The 16884-nt window shown below is 40.7% G+C and overlaps 1 protein-coding gene across 1 annotated transcript; it reads right to left on the bottom strand.

Moving 5' to 3' along the window:
- Positions 1–13333: 13333 nt before the first annotated feature.
- On the bottom strand, positions 13334–14617 carry LOC102847239 (serine/arginine repetitive matrix protein 3-like). Its single transcript, XM_006879600.1, has one exon. The coding sequence runs from the start codon at positions 14615–14617 to the stop codon at positions 13334–13336; it is 1284 nt and encodes a 427-aa protein (XP_006879662.1).
- Positions 14618–16884: the final 2267 nt, after the last annotated feature.

The raw sequence follows: 16884 nt of genomic DNA, 5'->3' as shown, positions 1-16884 counted from the left end.
TCTATCCTCCTAAGTCATTGTCCAACTCTCTGATACTAATTAGCAATCCTTGTACAAAATTCAGTCATTCCCTCTCGAGCCTCATTTCTGTCACCAAGTTTGTAATTTTCAACTACCAGTCCTTCTGTTTCCAACTTTTGCATTACTGTCACCAATTTATTAATAGTGAATCTTGATTGCATGTTCAATTTCAGATTGCAAAAGTTGGTATAAATCCTCCATTCCCTTGTCTTTGGCTTAGTTACTGGTGCATATATTCGAATAGTTGTATTTACAGGTCTTCCTTGTATACATATGGATAGTATCCTATCACAGCTCTGTATTTCATGATAGACTTTGAAATGGTCTTTTTTTTTTACTATAAATGCAGCACCATTCTTCCTCAATTCTTCATTCCCAGGATACAATAATAATGATGTTTGCTGAAAGGAGGACTTGAAACACTGGCTGCAGAAGATCAAGGATGACAGTGTTCAATATGGATTACACCTCAACATCAAGAAAACAAAAATCTTTACCTCTGAGCCAACGGGCAGCATTATGATAGATGGAAAGCAGACTGAAACTGTCAATTATTTCATCTTACTTGGATTCACAATCAACACCCTTGGTATTAGCAATCAAGAAATCAAAAGATGTGTTGCACTGGGGAAAATCTACTGTCATGGACTTGTCCAAAATGCTAAAGAGCAACAATGTCAGTTTAAAGAGTAAGGTGCACCTGATTCAGGCCATGGTCTTTTTGATTACTTGCTCTACATCTGAAAGTTGAACAGTAAATAAGGATGACAGAAAAAAGAACTGATGCCTTTAAGTAGTGGTTATTGAAGAAGAATACTGAGTATCTCTTAAGATGGCCAAGAAAAACAAGTATGTCTTGAAGAAAGTGCACCCAAGATACTCACTAGAGAAAAGTATGGTAAAACTTCACCTCACGTATTTTGGGCATATTTATCATAGGGGCTAGTCTTTGGAAAAAGATATCATGTTTGCAAAAGTGGAGAGTCAGCAAAAGAGAAGACCCTTAAAGGGATGGACTGATACAGTGACTGTAAAAAGATCAGGAGCTTGAATCATCAGCTTCAAGGGAGAAAAATAGTGTCCCCCCACTGAGATTTATAGCTCTGGAAACCCAGGAGAGGGTCACCAAGAGTCAGAATAGAGCTCAAAGCATGGGTTTGCATTTTTATTATAATTGTTAATCACATTTTATGTCATCCTTACTTTCCTATAGACATCTCTATATATTATTGTTGTTGTGTACCGTCGAGTGGGAACCAACCCACACCTGCCCCTCTAGTGAGTTTTTAGAGGCAGTAAATTGGACAGGAGATTGCCCATCCTCTCCTGCAGAGCAGCTGGTGGGATGTGAACCGCCTGCCTTGAGGATTGCAGCACAACTTCTTGCCACTAGGCCACCAGAGTTCCCTTCTCTATGTTGAGAATATGAATTCTTTAGCTCCTTTATAAGATGGCCTGGTGATACAATGGTTAAAGTATCCATCTGCCAACCTAAAACTCAGCAGTTCAAACCTACTAGCCACTCTGTGGGAGAAAGATGTGGCAGCTTCTGTCAAGACTACAGTTTGGAAATCTAAGACACAGGTGTGCTCTGCCCTCCAGAAATGCTGAGTTTGACTCAACTTGATGGCAAATGAGTTTTGGTTTGGATCTCCTTTATTTACTTACTGTAAATGTTTCCCCTGTATACATGTATTTATGTATGTATTGTAAATTTTCAGAAATTTTCCCTATGTATAATTTTTCTTTTTATACATCTCCCTTTATTTACTATAGATTGTCCCCAGGTATACACTTTTTAAATAAGTTTCTGTGGAAATTATAAAAAAAATCATTAATATTACTTGAAAGCAAAATATTGCTGACAATCATCCAAAAAAAAAAATGGCTGGAACAGTACACTGACAGGGAACTGCCACAAATTCAAGCTGGGTTTAGAAGAGGCTGTAGCACCAGAAATATCATTGCTGATATCAGATGGATGCAAGCTGAAAGCAGAGACTACCAGAAGAATGTCGGTCAGTGTTTTCTTGACTATGCGAAAGCATCTCACTGTGTGGATCATAACAAGTTATGGCTAACACTGAAAAGAATGGAGATTCCAGAACACTTATGCAGATGACATAATCCTGTTTCCTGCAACTGAGGAGAACTTTAAACGCTTGCTGCAGAATAGCAAAGAATATAGCTTTCAATATGGATTACATCTCAACATCAAGAAAACAAATGCCCTTACCACTGAGCCGATAGACAACATCACGACAGATGGAGAAAAGATTGAAACTGCCAATGATTTTGTCTTACTTGGATCCACAGTCAACACCTTTGGTACCAGTACACAGAAAGAAGACATACTGCTTTGGGCAAATCCACTGTCAAGGGCCTCTCTAAACTACTGAAGAGCAGTGATGGCAGTTCAAAGACTAAGGTGCACTTGATTCAGGCCATGGTCTTTTCAATCACTTGCTATCATACGTCTAAGAGCTTGACAGTGAATAGGATGACAAAAGAATAATTGTAGCTTTTGAGTTGTAGTCTTGGAGAACAGTACTGACTGTCCCATGGACTGCCAAAACAAACAGATATGTCTTGGAGAAAGTGGAGCCACAGTGCTCCTTGGAGGCAAGGAATGTGAAGCTTCATGTTATATACTTTGCATGTGTTGTTAGGAGTGACTATTGCTTGGAAAGGTCGAGGGTGAGTGAAAGACAGGAAGTCCCTCAATGAAATGGATTGACACAGTGACTGCAGGAAAGGATTCAAGTGTTTCAGAGATGATGAGAATGGCACAGGATTCAGGTCTGTTGTTCATAGAGTCACTATGAGTCTTACCTCACGCAAGGACACCTAATAACAACATACATTTTTAAATGTTACCCATTTCCCCTCACGTATACATTTGTGTAGCTACCAGTGTTTACTGGGATTTAGTGTGAAACTTCTATATCATTCTCCATACCTCCTGCAGTGATTTCACCCATCTTCAGAGTTTAAATTTCCATCTGCAGTAAACTGTGAACTACTAGATCTACAGACAACATGCAAACCAGACCTTTCCTAAATTCCAGACTTTTAAACAAGAATTCCCATTCCAACCCCGATCTCGAGTTATCTCTAAGGTCAGGAGAAAGGACCTGTACTTAACCTATTATTATCCTGAGTTTACAAAAAAGTATTATTGCAGTTCTATTCCTGTAACAAGTAAAGATGAGTACACTGACATGCAAACTGGATGATCAGAAGGATAAGCAGGTGATTAACACTTCCCAGTTATACAACTATATCACCTCACCCCAGTAAGAATAGAAAAATTCAACAAATTTTACAATAGCAAGCAACATGCTGGTGAGGTTGTGGAGAAACTGGAACCCTTATTCACTGTTGGTGGGAGTGTAAAATGGTACAACCACTATGGAAGGCAGTATGGCACTTTCCCAGAAAGTTGGGAATAGAAATACCATTTGACCCAGCAATTCCACTACTGGGAATATACACTAAAGAAGTCATAACTTCCACCCAAGCAGATATATGCATACCCATGTTTATGAATGCATTGTTCACAATAGCAAAGAGATGGAAACAACTTAAGTACCCATCAACAAAGGAACTGATAGAGACGCTGTGGTATAGCCACACAATGGAATATTATGCAGCACTGAAAAAAAGGAACTCATGAAATATTATACAAAAAGGGTGGCCCTGAAGGACATTATGCTTAAGTGAAATATCTCAGTTATAAATGAAGAAATACTGCATAATGCTACTGTTATAAAACAGGACTGATATGGGGGTTAGAGGGAAACTAAGAAAAAAGGGGATAAATAATGTACATTGCATTGAAACAGATGAGGGAAAGAACTGTTTAAAAGAGATAAATGATAAGGTATTATTTGCAGGACAACAGTCCAGAATAAGAGCTGCATAGTAAAGTGGACTGGAGGGAGTAGGGAGAATTGTACAATAATGAAAGAACTTTTTTTTTCAAAGAGAAAAGTAAACTGGGGGGTAGGAGGGGAGGAAAATTTGTAACAATGAATGAATATTAAAAAAAGAAATATAAAAGAAAATTTTTTTTAAGTTCTGAAGGTGAAAGCAAGCTGAAAACTACTGCCCTAATTAGTACCAGACAATTTTTTTTCTCACAATGTATGGCACTCTGTAAGGTATTCAAGTTCTGGACTGATATTCTTATCAGAAGTTTTTTTACCCTTTAATTTGATGCTTTAAAGTAAAAGGGGTTTGGGATTTTTTTTTTGACATTTTATTCAGGAATCTGTGCCCCCTTGTGGTCAAACATGAAATTTCATAGTTTCCAAAAGCCCAAGTTTCAATGAGGTTTTAATTAAAGATTATTTTAGTTATTAAATATTATTTAAAATGGAACACGTTTAAGTATTCTAATAGTGAATTCCTTTGAGGACAGAAATCATCATCACTGGGCCATTAGACAACATAGTGATAAACAGAGAAAAAGACTGAAATTGACAACCATTTTGTCATCTTACTTTGTCAATTTACTTTGACAATTTGTCAACCAAATTATCATCTTACTTGGATCCACAACACCCTTGCTACTGGCAGTCAAGAAATCAAAAGACATTGCTTTGTGGGAAAATCTACTCTCAAGGACTTCTCCAAAATGCTAAGGAGCAACAATGTCAGTGTAAAGACTGACGTGCACTTAATCCAAGGCACGGTCTTTTAGATTACTCACTATGCATCTGAAAGTTGGACAGTGAATAAGGAAAACTGAAGAAGAATCAATGCCTTTAGGTGATGGTATTGGAAAAAAGTACTCAGTATCCCATGGACAGCCAACAACAAATAGATATGTCTCAGAGAACGGTTAGCTCAGGTACATTCTTGGGCATGTTGCTAAGGGCAGCTTTTCCTTAGAAAAAGCACATCATGTTTAGAAAGGGGGAGAATAATCAAAAGAAAGGAAGACCCTCCACTAGACAGATTGACCCAGTGACCACAGCAGAGGACTCAAATATGTCAGAGATTTTGAAGGTGGCACAGGATAGGACAGGGTTCACATCTGTTGTTTGTGAGGTTACCATGAGTCATACTCAACAGCGCCTAACAATAACATTCCTTGGAAAAGGACATCATGCTTGGAAAGGTGGAGGGTCAGCGAATGAGACAGACTGATACAATAACTACAGCAATGAGCTCAGGTATATCAGAGTTGAGAGGATGGTACAGATTAACAGGCTTCATATCTGTTCCTCATGGGGTCGTTATGATTCGTAGTTGAATTCTTGTTAATGCCACTGAGTCAAGTATGACCCATAGTGACCCTGTGAACAAAAGACCTGAACCCTGTCCTATCCTGTGCCATCCTCACACTTCCTGACACATTAGTGCTCACTGTGGCAGTCACTCCATCAATATACCTGGTCTATGCTCTTCTCTCTTTTGCTAACCTTTACAAGCATCATGTCCCTCTCCAAGGAATAGCCCCACCTAGCATCATTCCTGAAGTATGTGAGGTGAAGCCTCAGCATCTTTGCCTCCAAAGAGACTCTGGTTGCAACCTTACCAAGACATACTTATTTGTTCTTTTGACAATCCACGAGATGTTCCGTACTTTTCTCCAAAACTACACCTCAAAGGCATCAATTCCTCTTCTGTCATCCTTATTCATTGTCCAGCTCTCAGATGCATAGCAAGTAATCAGAAAGAGCATGGCCTAATCAGACACACCTTAGTTAGTCTTCAAACTGCCATCATTACTTCTCAATAGCTTGGAGAGGTCCCTAACTATACACTTTCCTGGTACAAAATATCTCCTGATTTTCCTGAGCACTGGTACCAAGGGTGTTAAATTTGGATCCAAGTAAGATGAAGTTGTTGACAGTCCAGTGGTTAAAAAATTTTGTTTTCTTGGCATTGAGATGCAATCTATATTGAAGGTTATATTCTTTGATCCTCTGAAACAAGTGCTTCAAGCTCTCCTCACTTTTAGCAAGTAAGGTTGTTTCATCTGCTTAATGCAGGTTACTCATGAGTCTCTCTTTGATCCTGATGCCACATTCCTCTTCTTAAGAGTCCAACTTCTAGAATTATTTGCTCAGCATAGAAACTGAATAGGTATGGAGAGAGAATACAACCCTGACACACTCCCTTCTTAATTTTAAACTATGCACTGTTTCCCTATTCTGTTTTCACAGCAGCCGCCTGGTCTAGGTCTAAGTTTTGCGTGAGCAAATTAAGTACTCTGGAATTTCCATTCTTCTCAATGCTAGCTATAACTTGTATGATCCACACAATCAAATGCCTTTGCATAGTCAACAAACATAAATAGACATTGTTCTTTTATTCCTTGCTTTCACCCAGGATCCACCAGAGATAAGCAATGATATCGCTGGTTCCATGGCCTGAATCCTGCTTGAACTTTTGTCAGTTCCCACTCTATATATCATTTTAGCCATTTTTAAATGATCTTCAACAGTATTTTGTTGCATACGATATTGTTCAGTAGTTTCCACATTCTGTTGGATCACCTTTCTTGGGAATGGGAACAAATTATGGACCTCTTCCAATCTGTTGGCCAGACAGCTGCCCTCCAAATTTCCTGGCATTGAGTGGTGAGCGCATCCAGGGCTGCATCCGTTAAATGAAACAAGTCAGCTGGTATCCCATCAATTCCTGGGGCCTTTTTTTAACTCTTTTATTCAGTGATGTGCCAATCGTGGTAATGGGCACCCATGGTGGACAGTGTTGGCTGGAGCTTCCCGACTAAATCAAGCCTGGAAGCAGGAGTGGCATCCATTTCCAAAATGGCTTGCCTCTGGAAACTCTATGTACGAACAGTGCTCAGGCTGTTCGTTCATAGGGTCGCTATTAGTCGTCTACGACTCGACGGCATTAAACAACAACTCTTTTATTATTAGTAGTAATTTGCTTACGAAGTTCACATACATTGTGTTTTACACTATTCTTCTTTCATACTGTTTCATACAATCATTCTCCTGCATTGTTTTATAAAATGAATCACCATTGGACCTTGCCCATCATTACCCTGGGTTTTCACCTGGATCTCTCATTTCTTTCCCCCTCTCCCTCCGCCCACCAAACTGTACAATCCTATGGTTTCTACTCTACCCATCCTCAGCCCTCCCCACCTTGAGTTCCCATACTTGCTTTATTAGTTATCCTTCTATTTTTACAATAATGGTCTTATGCAGTATTTGTCCTTATGGGACTGAGTTAGTTCATACTGTATAATGCTTTTCAGCTTCAACTAAATTAATAATTATTGTTTTTCAAAATCATTGCTCCTGAGTGCTGCATAGTATCCCATTGTGTGAATGTACCAAAATTTCTCAATACATTTGGTTGTGGTTGGACATTTGGACTGTTTCCATGTTCTTTAGATGATGAATAATACTGCTGTGAACATTGGTGTACAGATCTCCATTTATGTCTCAGTTCTAATTTCCTTAGGGTATATTCCTAGTAGTGGAATAGTTGGGTGATACAGCATTTCTATGTCCAACTTTTTGAGGAAATGATAAACTGTCTTCCAGAGCAGGTGCACCTTTTTACAATCTCACCAACAGTGTATGAAAGTGCCCACCTCTCCACATCCTCTCCAATTTTTATGCTTGCCACCCTGCTAAACTTTGCCACTGCTACTGGGGTGAGATGGTATCTCATTGTGATTTTAATTTGCATCTCTCTTATTGTCAGTGATTCTTAGCATTTTTTCATGTGTCTATTGGACACTTGAATGTCTTCCTCTATGAACAAAGTCTTTCCATGTCTTTTGCCCATTTTGTAATTGGGTTATCAGTCTTTTTCTTCTGGAGGTCCAGGAGTATTCTGTAAACTTTTGTTGTGAGACCCTTGTCTGAGATGGGATTGCCAAATGTTTGTTCCTAGTTGGTAGGCTTTCTTTTTTTGTCAATGCCTTCAATGCAGCTTCCACTTCCTCTTTCATTACAATTGACTCCTACTTATATGGTACTTCCTGAAATTTTTCAGTGTTAGTCAGTTCTTTCTGGTACAGTGATTCTGTGTATTCCCTCTATTTTCTTCACTAGACTGAACTTAACAGTATTAGTGACCTTACATAAACTTAAGTCCATGTAAAATGGAGATGATAACTGCTTCCACCTCAGTTTCTTTTATGTAAAATCCATATGGAGGCTTAAAAAAATTTTGTAAGTCCACAGCCTTCCCTATATTCTACCCAAAGTTAGAGGTCATTTCAAGGACAGACTTGATACATTTAAAACTAATGAGCAAAGATTAGACAATTATGATATGATATCAATGACATTATAACCAAAGAAAGCAAGAGATCATTCAACACACAGGAAAGAAGAATTACCAAAATGGTTTTCAGAAGAGACTTTGAAACTTGTTCTGGAACAGAGGGTTAGCCAAAGTGAATAGAAGAAATGATGACATAAAAGAATTGAAAAAAAATATTTCAAAGGGTATTTGGAGAAGACCAAGTATTATAACAAAATGTGCAAAACTGGAGTTAGAAAACCAAAAGGGAAGAACATGCATGGCATTTCTCAAGCTGAAATAAAGAAAAATTGAGTCCTCACATTGCAAAATATTGAATACAAGAAGCATCAAAAGAAGATACAAAGAATCACTGTATCCGGAGAATCTCTAGACATCCAGCCACTGAAGGAAATAGCATCTGATCAAGATTCTGTAGTACTGAGGAAGAAGTCCAAGCTGCACTGAAAGTACTGGCAAATACAAGGCTCCAGGAATTAATGAAATATCAGTTGACATGTAGTGCTGGAGATCGTCTGTGTCAAGAAAGTTAGAAGAGGAACTCTGGTGGCCTAGTGGAAGGAGGCTGTGCTGCAATCCCAAAGGTGCGCGGTTGGAGGCCCCAGATGCTCCACGGGAGAGGGCTGGACGGTCTCCTCCCACGCAATTAACTGCCTCTGAGGGCTCGCCAGCGAGTTGTCCATCCTGACTGGACGGTACACGACAGCAATTAAAATTCATGTCATCGATAATTCTTGATGGAAAATTATCTGATTTATAAATAGCTAATTAAAAAGAAGTTCTTTACATTAAAAAATGTAAGGTTAGAAGATCCAGCAAATTGGAAGACCCACCCACTGACTGGAAGAGATCCATATTTGTGCCCATTCTAAGTAAAGCAAGCAATACAAATAGCACACAACTAAAATTTTACTAAAGGTAATTTTAAAATGGCTGCAGAAATATGTTGGCTGGAAGCTGCAAGAAATTCAAGTCTCACTGGGAAGAGATATGTGGAATAAGGAATATCACTGCTGAAATCAGATGAACCTTGGCTGAAAGTAGAGAATAACACGAATATGTTTAGTTGTTTTATTGACTATGTAAAGGCATTCTACTGTGTGGATTATAATAAATTATGGATAACACTGCTAAGATTAGGAATTACAAAATACTTAACTAATTATGGAAACATACACCCAGACCAAGAAGCAGTCATTCAAACAGAAGAAGGGAATTTAAAATTAGGAAAGTTGTGCACTGGAATTATATCTTTTCAATACCTGCTCAATATGCATGCTGAACAAAATTAATGTTTAATATACAAAGAAGAGAAAGTTACCTTTACATTTTCTAAAGTACAATGGATATAGGGTTATGTGTAAATGTTAGAAATTTTGCATTTTTATTTTTTGTATTTTTGTTGTTATTCAGTACCATCCAGTTGGAACTAACCCATAGCTGACTCTCCAGCAGGTTTTCAGAGGCAGTAAATGGCGCAGGAGGAGGGTGCCCATTCTTCTCTGGAGGAGCAGCTGTTGGATTCGAACCCTGTGTCTTTTAGTTGGCAACTCAACTCCTAACCGTTAAGCCACTAGTGTCCCTTTTATCTTTTATACTGGCTTATTCTCCCTTAACTATAATAACCAACAAAAGGAATAAAACTGTTTCATTTCCACATATTACTCTTTTTTTAATTTAATTTTATTATTTTGTGTGTGTGTGTGTGTACCATCAAATCAGATCTGACTGGTACATGAGATTTCCCCTCCTTCTCCAGCAGAGCATCTGGTAGATTTGAACCATGTACCTCTGTGATTGCAGTGCAGCTTCTTGCCACTAGGCCACCAGAGCTCCCTAATTTCCACATATTACTCTTATAAAAGGTAAATTAACATCCTTGTATTTATCTGACAAAAATCAATACTCATATTGAGGAAAAATAATCTTTTTAAAGGCAGCCTTCCCTAGTTTTGTATTATAATAATGCATCCATCTAGAGGGATGCCTAAAGCCCAAGGTCAGCATATGGTTAAAGCACAAAAAAGACCCAACCCCAAACCCACTGTTGTCAAGCTCATTCTCTCATTCTGACTCATATCAATTCTATAAGGTAGAGCAGATATGCACCTTACAGTTTCCAAGGCTGTAAGTAATTATAGAAGCCGACTGACTCACCTTTCATCCTCAAAGCAGCTGGTAGGTTCAAACTGCCAACCTTCCCATTAACAGCCTAATGCTTAATGCACTGTGTTACCTTAAGTTAAAACCCAGAGCCTGTTAAATGCCTTAGCAGAGTTGATAATGTTCCCATTGGTCATAAGATGAGTGTCACTCCAAGGCACTACTACATCATTGTCTTCACAGCCCTTTTTGGCCTGACAGCCACCTAAATTATCTTGGACTCTCAGGATGGAAAACATCCTGTAAACTTCTTTGCACCCTCACCTCAATTTTGGTTTGAATTTTCTACCTCCTCTTCTCTCTACCTTAGCTCATCTCACGGAACTGTCAGTTTCTCATTGCTCAAGGGCATATCATGTGTGGCCTTCCTTACACTCCTTGAGATAGTCTCAGTTGGTTGTTTTGGGTTTTTCTTTGGGGGGAGGGGGCGGTTAATGCCATCCACAGACCTTGCTTGACTGTCTATCCCGTATACTTTCACATTTCCTTGTGTCTTTCTTCCTTCATTTCCTGACTTTTCCCTGTATTCCAGAGAACCAGTTTCTTCTGTCTTTCCTTTAATTTTGATTTTCCATCTTTCTTTGGTTTTCAGTTTTCCTCAATATTCACTTTTTTTTTCCAAGTTGATGGTCTCCTCCTTTTCCTCTTCTGCAGAGCATCTGAGTAAAGCCTTTGCTCCTTTTCTAGGCTCACAGACCTCCAAGAACCTGGAGCAACAGTGAGGGACCTAGGATCTAGAGTGTATGATACCTGGTCCAGACAATGGGGGTCTCAGAAATTGAAGCCCCCCTTACGTGTGGACCAATAGTATTTAAAAAGGAGCTTCTGAGTAAGAATGTGAATCCCTCATCTCACTGATTGCAGTTTGATAGTTTTAAAATATTTGCTGAAGAAGCCAGGGCGCTGTGGTGGTGGTGTTCATGAACTGCATTGCTAATCTGTATACAACTATACCTTTTCCTTATTTATGACTATCTCAGTATCCAATGTTTCACATTTACAACAGAAGTAAAGAACCTCCCATGCAACTATTTTACATCTGTGTGACAGTAACAAATGCCTGAGTGTGTGGCAACAGTTAATACTGGCTGTGATAGTCAAGATTATGCACCAATTTCGCTTAGCCAGGATTCTCAATTACAGTTATGTACTGATGTAACTTAAGATAGGTATTGATGTAATTTGCCATTTATGTTTGAATGTAGTCATCCTCCATTTTATGATATGTATTCATTCTTCATTTTTTCCATCACATTAATTTCATATAATCTGATCTTTATAAGCTACTCATGACTATAAACGAGAAAAGGGAGTATATTCATGCTTCAACTCAGGCATAGCAAGTTGTTTTATAATAAGTACTGGGGGTGGGGGAGGGGCTGTAGCAATGCTTTTTATTTAAACTGTTGGTTTCTTTTAGAAAATTGAGATCAGGGGAGGGAAAATACAAATCCAAACCAATATTAAAATCTAGTAGGAACAATGCTAATTTCCTCATAATTTGCCTAATGGCAGGTAAGATAACTCTAGTATATGAGGTACTCGCTTCCATTAAAATCGTTCTGAAACTGGGGACACGTTTCTTAATCTGGGCCTCAATGTTCTTATCTGTAAAATTAGTATGATAACCAATTTTATAAAACTATTTTAAGCTTTAAGCACAGTAAACACTAAGTTTAGCACAGTGCCCATGTAGTTGCTGTTATTTTAATACATTGCACTACAGAAACTTATCTTTGCTATCTTGGCTACTAAACTTTACCACGTTACACTACATGACAGCTCACTGACATCTCCAAAAGAGCCCTAAGTTTAAGGTCAATACTGTTAGGGAATAGACGGGAAAGGACTGGAAGAATGCGCCTTCTCAACAGGCAGTTACTGGGAAAGTTCCTAGCCGACTTTTCATAATCATTAACTCAAGGTTGCAATTAAGATTTAAACAACCACACCTTCTGTGGTAGGAAACGTCCCAGGCTCCAGTCTGACAGATCTGAGTTTATCCACGTGCATGCTATCTGTGCAAATTAAAGGTCTCTTTAAGTCTTGCTTTCCTGATCTATAAACTGAGAATAACATCACCTACCTGATAAGGTGGTTCTGAGCGATAGATCGTGTAAAGTGTTGGCAAGGGCTCAACACATGGTCGGGGTTAAACACACTTGTATCGTCATCCATACACACGGTCTCAGAAACATACTCTGTGGGATGGAGTTTAGGCATTGGCTGAAAGTCGCTTTTCTTTTGCCCTCAGCGGGACTCTTGTGTACCCCCAACAGTGGACTAAGTGCCTATCTATCAATAAGGACCTGTGGGCCATCAAGCTCGCAATCACCAAGATCGCTCCCACCTCCACAATTGAACGTAGAAGCGGCTGGACGAAAACGCTGTCAAAGAGGTAGGAAGACTGAGACCGCGGAAGCGAAGGGAAAGCGGCAAACAAGTATGGTTATGCGCATGTGTAAGGCTTGGGGGTGGGGAAGGAGTTCGCGCGTGCGCAAAGGGGAGGGGACCGCAGCAGTGGGAGGGGGGGTTGAGGCTGTATTGACAGCTGTGGAAACAGCCCGCGTTCCCGGCATGCCCCGGGGCGGCGGGGTTGGCTCTAACGAATTTGAATGAGGAGCCGGAGCGCTTTCGGCGCCATTTTCGAGTGATGCCTGATCTCATCAATCTAGCGGGAGCGAAGGGATAACCTGTCGGAGAGTGTAGCACCGCCAGGACTTCGCCGAAAAATCATGTAAAAATCGCCAAAAATTACTTCTAGCACAGGACTGTCGGCAAAGCTTCGGTAAGCGCCTGAAGTAGCAAAAGAGGGACTTGGGAGGTGGCAGTGGTGGGACCGGCGGGCGGTGGGGGGTGCAGGGAGTGGGCACCGGACCCGCCCTCACGCCAGTCGCCCGAAGTCCGAGGGAACAGGGTCGGGTGGTTCACTGGGGTGCTGGCGCGAAGCGGGGGCGGCCGAGGGTGGCGCGAGCGGGGCGAGGCGGCGGTGGGGGAGGGGAGCTGCAGTTTGAGCGGGACGCGGTCTGGGCTCGGGCGGAGCGGCCGCCGCCCAGCGACCGACCGATCTGTCAGCGCGACCCCGGCGGCGGCGGCGGGCGCGGCGGCACCTCCGGGCTGCGGTCCCGTGACAGGCGGAGGGACGAGCGCCCTCCCCGGGACGCGCCCTCACCTCGCCTTTCCGCACCGGGGCGTCTTGGCTCGCTGTTTGCCCGGTCGACTGATGGCCGCCTTCGCCTGCCAAGAAACTTGGGATCGGGAGTAACGGGTGCCTGCGGCCCGGGGCTGGCAAGGGTCCGCGAGGTGCCCTCGCGGTGCGAGTGTCGCCGTGCGCGCCGCGGCCCCGCTGGGGTACGAGGTGGGGGGCGCGTCTCCCGGGAGCGGGGCGGGCCCCGGGGGCTTTCGGTCGCAGGCGCTCGCGATCTCGTCCTTTTTTTGGGGGGAGGGGTATTAATGGGGCGCTGCCAGCCGGCTGGGGCTCGGCTCTGGCCATTTCCGTCTTTGCCCCTGTCCGAGTCGCACTTTTGCTGAGAATACTTTTTCCTCCTCCAGTCTTCTTGCTTCGTCGTTGCTGGAGGAAGAGCGGTCGGGGGCGGGGGGCCAAGCGTCCAGCGCTCTCCCTCCCGCGGTGTGCCCGGCCGGCCGCTCGGTAACTGCCCCCCGCCACCTTCCCGGGGCGCGGAGGGGGAGGGGGCTGTTTGGGGTTGTTTGGGGGCTTTTTTTTTTTTTTTTGGTCGCTCGCGGTGGCTGTCAGTTCTCCCTGCACCGCCCCTGAATCATGCGAGCCCGCCGAGGGCTCCGCTGTGCGTGGTACCGATAGTGACATTTGCAAACGACATAGACGCGGAACGCCGGGCACGGAGCTGGCCCCCGGGCCCCGGGCGCGCGGAAGGCACCGCCGGAGCCGGGCCCGCGTGCTGCTGTGCATGTGGCGCGCGACGCCGCGTCCACGGCCCGCGGAGCCGGTGACCGCAGCTCCTCCGTCCGCAGCGCGGAGTCGCCGACACGCGCCCCGCCGCCGGGGGCTGCGCGCCTCCCCACCCCCAGTGGCCGCAGCCCCGCTTGGTTTCTCCTCTCCGCCGCGACTCCCGAGAGCGGACCCGCCCTCACGTCCATCTTTCCGGGGAGCGTGATGTTTTTCAAACAGGGTCCTAACGGAGCGCCCCATATATCGGGCTTGGTACCCTTGACTGGCCGCGAGGAAGCGGGACCGAGGGTGTTTGAAAGTTGAACACCATATTTTGATCCTCGACTTTTCGGGAGGGGGGAAAAGAAATGAACGTTTAGCAAAAAGAACCACGGAAATGGTTAAACGTAAGACGAGTTGGGCGTTTAGTTTTCTTGGGACTTTTGGGATTTTTTTTTTAAAAAAAAAAGTCAATGTTTAATAGTTTTTCTCCTGCGAACAACTTTCAGATGTTTCTGAAATGTATATTAAGAGTAGAAATCAAGAAGCTATTTCCTCAAAATTTTATTTCTGGATGTAGTGACCAAATTTCGATGTTTTCCTCTGCACGTTACTGGTAAAGGACAACTGAAGGATGTAGGGTGCTTTGAGAGTTGTTTTTTCTTTTGAAAGTTTACTTTTTTAAACTACCTATATTTGTTGGGTGCAGATTACAGAATTGTTTGTTTTGGCAAAAAATATCAAATGGAAACTTTAATATTGTTACTGTTAACGAATGAACTCTTCCATATTTTCCATAAAAAGTGAGTATGAAGTTTTAACATCTAATTTAAAATATATAGATTTGTGGAATTCAGCCAGTGAACTTAAAAGTTTTACTTACATAGATTTTAGTTTCTTAGTTTAATCAGTGTAACAGGTAAGTATAACAGGTGCATATGTATAATTTTTTTATAAACTCATGAATATATTGTATACATCTGTTGTGTATATATATAGCAGTGTGATTATGATGATTTGTTAAATTGTCATTAATTTTTTTAATGTTGGTGAAAGTACGCATTAATATATTTCTATAGAGCTTGTCATTCTATTGAATTGCATCTTGATAAAAGATGGGTGTGGTTTTCAAAGAAAACCCATAAACTCCCTGATAAACAAGATTTGTGAAGATACTTTGAAAAGGATTTTTAATTTGCCAGAACTATATATATATATTCTTATGAATAGTTGAAATTTTGAAGATTATATTTTGTACCTTCACATTAAATAAAATAAGCATTGTTAGAAAACTTTCACATTAAAAATCCAATAACAAATCTCAAATCTGTAGGGCTGTAAATACAGTTTAAGTGAAATAATTGAGTTAGTAAGTTTTGTATTGCATTCCTGTAACAAGAATTACGATTGTAGATTGTTTATTACCTTTTCTAACGAAGATACTTATTTTGTATCATTGCTTAAAAATTTAATAAGGGATGCTAACCATCCTGTATAAAATTTTATTTCATTAAATTGTAGGCAATTCCATTTCTATTTAAATATAATTATACCACCAAATTCTAGTGAGATTTTTACTGTGGTTTTCTGTTGAATTTTTTGTGGTGTTATTGTTGTTGGAGGTTCCCCCCCCCCTTATTTGTTATGACTTGGAGAAGTTTGGGGGAGTGTTACTTAACTTCCACTGTGCTGTACAATTTAATAATTTTAGCACATTGGCATATAGGAGGTTTTGTTTGTTCTGGAGAGTGATAGGTGAAAGATTGTTTTGTTTCATAATCTATATTTCCGAGAAACAAAGAATTCCTTTTTGAAAATACTTCAAGTTTGAGAATACAGTAGCGCCTAAATAAAATCTACAGCATTAAAGTTTTTTGTGTTTTTTTAATGTGATACTGGAAAAGAAAGTCTTGGTTTTAGATGTATGATCCTGTGCCATGAGTTCTAACAGTTTTGTGTTTGTTTGTTTTTTTTCTTTTAATACTTACATGTACCCCATCCACGTATCTCTGTAGAAAGTGGTAGTTCTGATTTCTTTTTTAAGGTAAGAATTGAAAAAATTCTGTTAATGAAAACAGTAATGGGGATCATATTGCAACAGTTAACTCTTTAAAGTTAAATCTAATAATGCGAGGGGACGGAAACACACTGTGATAATGTCTTCTTGGTAGCATTTATTCTTAACACAATTAAAAATGTATAAAAGCATAATTAGCTTGAATGCAAAAAAAAAAAAAACCACAAACCCATAGTTTATATCTACAGATGTTTGGATATAACACAAGTTTTCTAAAAAATCTTTTATTAACAGCTATTATAAATTTAAAGATGACATTGTCAGAGTATTTTTTTTCTATATATGTACATATATATATAATTAAGTACGTTTTCTAAACTAAAATATTTTGTTAATGTAACTTCAGAATGTCACAAGAAGTTTTAATCCTGCAATACTGGTCAGCTGATTTGATTTACAAAATAGAAAGTGCTCAGATATTTAATTAGATATTTCTTCTTTGTGATATATA

The sequence above is a fragment of the Elephantulus edwardii genome, unplaced genomic scaffold, assembly GCF_000299155.1.
Source record: "Elephantulus edwardii isolate Elephantulus edwardi_28Jun2011 unplaced genomic scaffold, EleEdw1.0 scaffold00004, whole genome shotgun sequence".
NCBI lineage: Eukaryota > Metazoa > Chordata > Mammalia > Macroscelidea > Macroscelididae > Elephantulus > Elephantulus edwardii.
Note: the sequence above shows the minus strand (reverse complement) of the source record. Positions and strands in the feature narration are given on the sequence as shown.